This window comes from Micromesistius poutassou (genome assembly GCF_964030765.1).
Source record: "Micromesistius poutassou genome assembly, chromosome: 6".
NCBI classification, from domain to species: Eukaryota; Metazoa; Chordata; class Actinopteri; order Gadiformes; family Gadidae; genus Micromesistius; species Micromesistius poutassou.
In genome coordinates, this window is record NC_140276.1 from 1,270,366 (window position 1) to 1,279,187 (window position 8,822).

Below are 8,822 nucleotides of genomic sequence, written 5' to 3' on the forward strand. Positions count from 1 at the left end.
AATACATAAATACATACGTGGGTAATTCATACTTACATACATACACATATTGTATCATAAAATAAGAGAATTGTAAGATAGTTATAAAATTCATATTTACAAATGCATAGTCCTTATCAGTCCGAGAAGAGGCCAATCAATGGAAGTTCCTCTTTTCAGTTGGGAGCTGTGTGTGTGTGTGTGTTTGTTTGTGTGTTTGAGAGTGTGAGTGTGTGTGTGTGTGTGTGTGTGTGTGTGTGTGTGAGATTTCTATGTGCATGGCACTTACTGTACAATAACATGGAAATCCCAAACCAGATCTCTGTGCTAAATAGTAGTCGATTCATCCAGCCCTTTCTTCTTGTCACTTACTGTTTATTCCGGCCTTTACAGTCCACAGGGAAGAGTTCACAAAGTTCAGAGGTCAGAAGTTCAGAGGTGCATGGCTAGGAGCCTCTGAGGTGTCAGGTGAGCGCGTGCGGAAGAGCTGCGTGAGGGCGAAAACAGACGAGATGAGGACCGTGCAACGCTTAGCCAGCAGCCTCACCCCCTCGCCGTCCCCCTGTCCCAGAGCGGTCCCGGTGAGGCCGCTGCTCCGTGCCCCCACCCCAACGCCGGTGCCGGCGGTCTCCACATCGCCGACAAACTCCCGGTAGAGACCCACTATCTCCTTCAGTTTGTCCAAGGTCTCCTCGCCTTCGTCCTCCATGTCTTCGGCAAAGCCCCCGTTACGGCAGACCTCACAGCCCGGGCAGGGGTGAGTCCGCAGGCAGGCCGCGGACAGCTGGACCAGTGCGCTGAAACTGTTGGATAAGGACCGGAGCGCTTCGTCGGGGGCCCAGCCCACGCGCGTGGCTCGCTGGCAGCCGGTCGCCAACCTCCGCGCCTCCGCCTGGAGGAGACTTCGCTCAGCTTCGCTCATGAACGCGGTGCCCTGTCCGGGACATTTAGGGAGCAGCGATGGGATGTCACCGCCGTCAAAGCCTGCCTGCCTGGCCGGACCCGTCTGGTCCTCGGTTGAATCCGTGCTTGGCACCTGCTGGGCCCAGTCCACTGTCCCCCTCTCTAGCACCAGTAGAAGGTGGTCAATGTCTTGACGCAGAGAGGCGAATCCCCCCTTCAGTCCGCCGTAGCGCTTGTTGGAAAGGGAGCGAAGGGGACCGCTGAATCCGTGCGTGGGGGAGGCCGGGTGTGAGATCAGGGGGCTGAGCTCGGCGGAGGCGGTGGAGAAGGTGGACAGCGGCCGCGGGTTGTCCTTGAGCAAGGACAAGATGGTGGGGTTGGGCGAGGGAGAGGTGGAGGTCGGCGACGGGATCACGGGGGGCCGCGGCGGCTTGGGCCGCGTTCGACGCGAGAACTCGTAAATGGTGAGCTCCTCGTCGAAGCCCACGCCCTCCTCGGCGTCGTCGCCGCTGAAGCAGTTGGCGTAGACGGTGCGGCAGCCGCAGGCCTCTTTGGACGGCTGCGGGGGGGCGCCCTCGGACAGCGACGAGGACGGAGAGTCCCCGCCGACGGGGACGCTGGGCACGCCCCCCAGCCCTACTCCTGAGTGGGGCCGCGACTGGGGCTGCTCTGAGGAAACGCCGTCGCCGGGCGAGCCGCCGTCCTTGAGGGTCGACAAGCTCGAGTGCGAGCCGTTCGTCTCGCCGGAACGACTCCTCATGAGCGAGGTCACCTGTTGGGCCTCTTTGATGGTCGCTATGACGACCTCTGCCCCTTCCTCCAGCTCTTTCCCCTTCCCGTTCTTCGGAGCCACGGCGTCCTTGTCCTTGACGGGGGTTTTGTTCAGGTCGGACGCCCCGCTGGCCACGGACAGCCCCGAGCCGAAGCCCGACGTGTCTCCGTTGATGGAGGTGGTGGAGGGATAGTCCAGGGTTCCCAGGATCTCCTGGGAACGGGTCATGTACCAGGGCAGCGCTTGGATCCGGCCTCTCAGGGCGGACGCGGGCAGCCTGCCTCCCAGGCTGGAGGAGCTGGTTCTCAGGTCGGACCCCGAGCCGGACCTCCCCGGCTCCCTGCCTTCCATCGCCCCCATCCCCTTGGAGGAGGACGAGGTGAGGGAGGTGGTGAGGCTCAGGGGGGCGTCGGCGTTCTTGGGCGACAGGCTCTCGTGGCTCAGGGAGACCCTTCTGGGGCCCGACTGGACGCTGCCGCCGCCGTTGCGGCTGCCCCAAGGGTGGACGCCGTTGGGCGGGGTGAGGCCGTCCTTGAACACCTTCATGGGATCACTCGGGGAGACGGGGGTGCTGGCCGGGAGGGAGAGGGGGCATCGGTCACGGTCAACGGGGGACGTGGGTTTAGGGGAAACCGGGGGAGGCTGCTTAAAATTAGAGAACAACATCGGCGGCAACGGGGGTTGCCGCTTCTTGGCCGGAGGATCGCCACCTTTCACAAGAGCAACGGGCGTGTCCCTGGACGGGACACGCCCGTTGCTCTTGCCGTCCACTTTAGATGTTCCGTTCTCACCGGGAACGTGAACGTTGTCGTTGGAAACGACACAGGACTTGTTCCCCTGTGTCGGCTGGTTGTCCAGTGTTGGCCGGTTGTCGAGTTTGACGCCGTTCTCTTGCGTCTTGCCTCTCTGTTGGGTCGGATTAGGGGCGATCGGTTGTGTCTGCTGGCTGCGCCGCACCGCGGTGACCAGCGGCGAGGAGAGCGGCAGGCCGCCGGTCGTAACCGACTTGAACTCCATCGTTTCCGGCTCCATCTCAAGGAGCTCAGAGGAGTGACGGCCGGAGGCCTCCCCGTTGCACTGGGCATAGGAGCGGCCGTGTTGAGGAGACCTGGGGGGCACGTTCTGGGGTTTGGGCAGAAGCTGGGGCTTGGGCGCCAGCGGGGGTTTGACCTTGGCCTCGGCTTTCTGCGATGACCTCTGTGAGCCTGGCTGTTTGGGAAGGGTTTCCGGAGCAGTTTTATGGACCGTTCCTCCTGACTTGCTCTTGGATGACGCAGGCCTCTCTTTCAGCGTCACAGAGCCGTTCCAGGCGCCGCTCAGCCGATTCGCATTCTTCCTGTCGGCCATTTCTGATTCTTGGAAAAAAAAAAAAAGGTATAAAAAGAGGAATTAGATGTTTACTTTTCACTCTTCAAGTCCTAATCTTGATAACTGCACATTTAAACAAAAATACCAAAAGATCTTTAAGCACAGCAGAAATAAATCCTGTTTTAAAAAAAAAAACATACCTGAAAGGTCCGGAACCGGGGGGGTTATCCTCTCTTGTGCGTCGAAGAACTCGTCCTCAGACTCGGAGACCTCTTTGCCGACGCCCGGCGCCGGCTTGGGATTGGGCGACGGCGTGAGGAAGAGTCCCTCCTCGTCGGCAGACAGACGATGCTCCGCCGGCTCGGGGTCTGCTCTGTGACCCGGGATCGAGCTGGTCCTCACGGGCACTCTGGGGGGGGTTTTCTTTTTCGTTTTGCCGCTCAGCGGCGACTTCTCGAACGGGACGTCGTCGATCATGCGGAGGTCCTTACAGCTGGGGATCCTCGAGATGCGCCTGAGCTGCCCCGCCCCCCCCCCCCGGCCCCGCCGGTCCTCCTCTTCCTCGTCCTCCTCGTCGTCCTCATCGTCGTCTTCATCGTCGTCGTCGTCGGTGGTGGTGGCGCCCGACGGACTGGACAGGAAGTCCCCCTTGGAGAGGTCGGCGAAGCACAAGCAGGCGTTGTCGTTGCCAACGCGGTAATTGAGGTTGGTGGGTCTCAGGGCCCGGGTAGGAGGGGGGGGGTGGCGGAGGCGGCGGTCCTGACCGGGGCCCTCCGTCTGCCGCTGGGGGTCCAGGATGTAGGGGTGGTGGACGTCCAGGGTGGCGGCCGCCCCCCCCCCGCCGCCGGCCCCCCGGCCGCGGAGCGCCTCCGGGCGGGACGGGGGCCTGGCCGCGGAGCCGCCCTCCTCCAGGGCGGCGCTGATGGAGCCGCTGGACAGGCTGGAGAAGCTGCTGGTGACCCGCGGGTCGGTGTGGTACCACGGCGACTCCCGGCCCGTCTCCGCGTCCGGGTCGCCGGGGACGCCCGCGCCGCCACCGCCGCCGCCGCCGCTGCCCGTGGCGCCCTCCTCCGGGGTCCCTTCCTCCCTGCTTTCTGACGTCACTATGATCCTCACTTCCTGTTTGCCGTCGTCGTTGGCCTCCCTCTCCTTCCTCTCCTCCTCTCTCCTCTTCTGCTCCTCCGCCCTCCTCCTCTCCTCCCAGTCCCGGCTCGCCGGGTCCCGCGGCTGGCTGCCCTGCCCCTCCATCGGGTAGTCCTCGTCCGTGGAGTCGTCGGAGTCGCTGCAGCAGCGGGACACGTAACCTGGCAACACCCAGGGACATCGACACAGAAACCGGCAGGGGGGGCCGAAGACAGGGCGTTTAAAGGCACGTTGATTTCGGATTTCGGATAATACATGACAAAACACGAGTGCATGCGAAGCGATAACATTAACCATACACCGCGTTACTGTAACTGTTCCCTCAACGGATGACGTGCGTTCTAGCTGGGTCTATGAGCGGCTAAGGCCTTGGTTGGTGAGGTAAAGTTAAATTAAACAGTTTTGTTGCTCACTTGATAGGGACTCATAGCACACGCCCTCTACAACGGCGAACCTCCCACACACACCTTCCTCAGCAGGGATCCGGTGCACCCTCACTTTGGGGCGCCCCGGACGGAAGACATTGACACTGGGTTCCACCAGGAGCCTGCAGTAGCCGCCCAGCAGACATGCTAGGTCTTTTGCGGCCAAAGAGTCCATGAGTAAGGCAAATGGCTGAAGAAAGTGAGGGGGGTGGGGTGGGGGGGGGGGGGGGCAGTTTGCAAAAAAGAGAAGGCAAAAGGTGGGTTGATTCAAGCGGAAGGTATGGCAGGAAAGGGTGGAGTAAGAGGGGGAGAGGAGGAACACACACGGCACATGGTTGAGTCATCTGAGCCGACTGAAGCCTCGTTGAACGACTCTGAGTCTCTTTGTGGAAACAAGAAGGAGAAGTGTGTTATGTAACCTCATCACTGCGGCTATTGTGTTTCCTTAAAACTTTTGCGGTGTTTTTTCTCCATGGGTCGAACTGATAACGGACAACGGCATATTGAGCTGTGTGATTTTATTCTTTATGTACTAAAATACTTTTAAGCTGAAGCAAAATAGTGCAGTGAAAAAGCCGTTCAGTAGTCAGTGTAGTTAACATACGTGTAGTGTCATTAGAGATCAGTAGAGCATTGATATCTGGAGATTGAGGGTTTGGTTCCGTCTCCGTCACACACACCCTCCGTACCTTCATGTCGTGCAGCGAGATGCGCAGCAGGCTGACTTTGTCCGACTCGGACAGCAGCTCCACCCGGCTGATGCTGCTGAACTCCACCAGCGTGGAGATCATGTGGAGCTTGTGGTTGATGACCTGACTCATGCCGTACTTTGCCCCCACCAGTAGGCTGACCAGCGCCTCCCTGTCCTGGAGCTGGGGGGGGGGGGGGATAGTGTCCAATGAAGGACAACATGGAGAACATTATCTGGTTTAAATCCTCAACTACCGTCCTTGTTTATCAAGACCTGTCACTCACACTGCCATCACTAAGTCCAAATTAGCAGACTGTGTCATTTTGTAAACGGGCTCTTTATTATAATTATTTATTACCTTGGTTGATCAACTCAATATTAAATCGTACGCTATCCATTTACAAGATAGTGTGCAGTTGAACGCCTAATCCGATCCCGTTAATCATCCTGAACGAAACAGAGCTACTATACGGCGCTATTCAGGACCTTTGTGTGTTACCCTACCATCATGGTCGCCGTGTAGGACCGTCCTCCGTAGGAGATGAGCTCTCCCAGCTGGGTGAGGTAGGCCAGCCGCGCCTGAGGAGATGGGATCACCTGGGGGGGGGGGGGGGGGAGGAGAGAGGAACAGGGAGATGGACAACCCAGAGGACAAACATGGAAGGGAGGCCATTTTAAAAAACGCCAGTGGATTATAACACAGAATCGAAAATGTCAGAATGTCAAAATACACTATACCTGTCTACTCATACTTTCATTGTGCTAGAAGTAGCGTTTTTCCTTTTACTTTCCGCTTTCTTCTGCCATTAATCATTCATTTTCATTCGACCTCCACTATATCCTCCACTATCTCTACAAAGCATGGCTCGGCGTCGTCCCTTCACTGAACCCCGGGGATGGTTGGGAACTCGGTCTAACCCGTTTAAGCCTCAGTCTCCGCGGCCGCTTTGCTTCGAGGTCTACGGTGAGGGCCTACCTTCTGCCGTGGTTCCAGCAGCGCCTGGATCTTCTTCATGTGGTAGCCGATGGCCTTCCTCAGGTCCTTCTCCCTCATGTTGCTGAGCAGCGTGGGGGAGATGAAGCTGTCCAGCCCGAACTCCTTCCTGCCACGCCCCGGGGGGGGAAAACGCAAGAGAGCAAAGGTCTCACTGGTAAATAACTCATATTCATAGCATCCTGGCCGGCATGTGGCTCAGGAGGTAGAGCGGGGGTTGGCTGCTGGTAACCGGAAGGTTGCTAGTTCGATCCCCGGCTCCTCCTAGCTGAGTGTCGAGGTGTCCCTGAGCAAGACACCTGACCTGACCTGACTGTTCCAGCCGAGCTGGCTGTCGCCTTACGTGGCTGAGACCACCGTCTGTGTGTGAATATGTGCATGAATGGGTGAATGCAGGGGCGTACTTAGTCATTTGGGGGCCCAAGGCAAACCCAGTCATTGGGGCCCTCCACATTCTCGTTCTGCACTGTACATATATATATATATATATATATATATATATATATATATATATCGTATAACTCCGCTTCATTTTCTCAACCCGCGCCAACTAGTTTGTTTTGGTACCGTCTTCCTGAATCAAGCCTACACATGCGCAGTAACATGGAATAGTCCATTGCATGAGAAGGGAGGGGGGGGGCAGTCAAAAGATCATGATAGATTAAGCATTTTTATGGATTTTTAAGCACGCGAATTAAGACTAAAAAAATAATAATTGCTTTAAATCGAAGAAAACTTTATTAATCAGTTTTGTATGAGACGTTTGGGGGGCCCTGGAAATCTCGGGGCCCCAGGCAATTGCCTGTGTTTGCCTAATGGTAGGTCCGCCCCTGGGTGAATGTAAGGCAATATTGTAAAGAGCTTTCAGCGGCTACTGGCTAGAAAAGCACTTTATAAATGCGGTTAATTTACCATCCTTGTTTGTAGGTCGTTGAAAATAGAAATTGTGTGACGCGTGAATGAAAGTCAGAACTGCAAAAAGGAATTGTTCTTATGTCGAGCTGAGAAAAGGAGGAAAATAATTGGTGCCAAATAAATAAGGAATGAGTAATAGCAAAAGGAAACTGTATATTCTTGTTAGGATTTGATAAATGTTTTGTGTTTATATAACAGGTTCCATAAGATTCCAAAAGCATATGCCAAATTAAGTACGGTGACTAAAGACAGAGGGATAGTCCCGTGCCAAAATCCGAAGAACAGAGTTCATTTCTGTGGATTGGTATAAATAACATCTCAACTATAATGGAGAGCATGGTGAAAGGCTTCATGCTCAGGATAGGACAAAGCAACAGAATTTGGAGAGGGATTCACAGAGATAGCGGTACAGAGAGCTTGGTGATTCATGGAACATTTCCCTTGTGAGATAATAGAATTATAAATAGACAGGCCCACTGCATCATCAGAACCGTGAGTCAACAATGCAGGTGTCTCAAATCTGTCTGACGTCCCGCTACAAGGGAGGAAGGACTACGTATCACTGCAGCGTTTTGGATCATTACCCTCAGTTGTCCTCAGAACCCTAAAGATCCTCAGAACCCTTAAAGTCCTCAGTCAGAACCCTAAAAATCTTCAGAACCTTCAAGAGTCCCAAGAACCAATCAGAACCGACAAAACCTTCAGAACCCTCAGAACACTAAAGATCCTCACAACCTTCAGACCCCTAAGAACCTTCAGCACCATCAACAACCCTAACAATCCTGAGAACCTTCAGAACCCTCAGCAGGAAAACTAAAGATCCTCACAATCCCTCAGGACATGCAGAACTTGCGGAAACCTCAGAACCCCTCAGAATCCTCAGATTACGCCGATTATCTAACGCCAATCCTGGCCCTCAATAATCCCGCTCTCTAGTCCACAACCAGAACCTCTCTTCCTAATGAGTCTGCTTGTATTCAGGAGTCTTATGATGTTTTTTTTTTGTTTGCGCTATTCCACTTTGTATCCTGTATCCCCCCCCCCCGTGTGATTTGGGAACACGAGCCCCCATTGTATACAAAAAAAATGGATTTTCCCCGCGAGGACAATCCATCTGACTGATGTCTCTAACACACACACATGATCCGGTTCTATTTGGAGAGAGCGGGGGCAGGGCACTCGACTCACGTGATGCTCTTGATGGAGGTGCGCGTCTGCCCGCAGCTGTCCAGCCTCTCGTGCATGTGCAGGGCGGCCAGGCGGAGCGCCGTGTTGCACTTCATCTCCACCGCAAAGCGCTCCTGCAGCACGTCACCGACGCTCTGCGGAGAGAGAGAGGGCAGCAGCATAGTCACACACCGCTACAGGGAGGGTCGTAGGGTAGGTGGGTACCGTCCCGGGCCGGCTGCCACAAGCACGGCTGACACAGCGTTAAAAAAAAAATTTGGTCAAATGATGACGATGATGATGGAAGAGGAGGAATGAGGCCCGGTCTAGACATCCACAGGGTTTGAGATGTTGATAATGACCGACGATACAGGAACGTACTCCTCCTTTTAAATCCCCTCCCCCACCCCCCCCCCCTTTTGATTAATTTATCTATGTTTCCATGAGAAATTAATTAATTAATTAAATTATAATCTCAACCATTAAATGAAAACATGTTAACAGAAATCTGTGGCAGCTGACGAG

General features: G+C 55.3%; 1 protein-coding gene across 1 annotated transcript; it reads right to left on the reverse strand.

Annotated features, from left to right (window-relative positions):
* Positions 1-206: 206 nt before the first annotated feature.
* Positions 207-8,479, reverse strand: frmpd1b (FERM and PDZ domain containing 1b; the record flags this gene model as incomplete). Its single annotated transcript, XM_084469071.1, has 7 exons — positions 207-3,009; positions 3,163-4,266; positions 4,519-4,720; positions 5,220-5,402; positions 5,726-5,818; positions 6,198-6,324; positions 8,319-8,479. 7 exons carry the CDS (start codon positions 8,477-8,479, stop codon positions 404-406), a joined length of 4,476 nt encoding a protein of 1,491 aa, XP_084325197.1. The 3' UTR covers positions 207-403.
* Between the last annotated feature and the right edge of the window lie 343 nt (positions 8,480-8,822).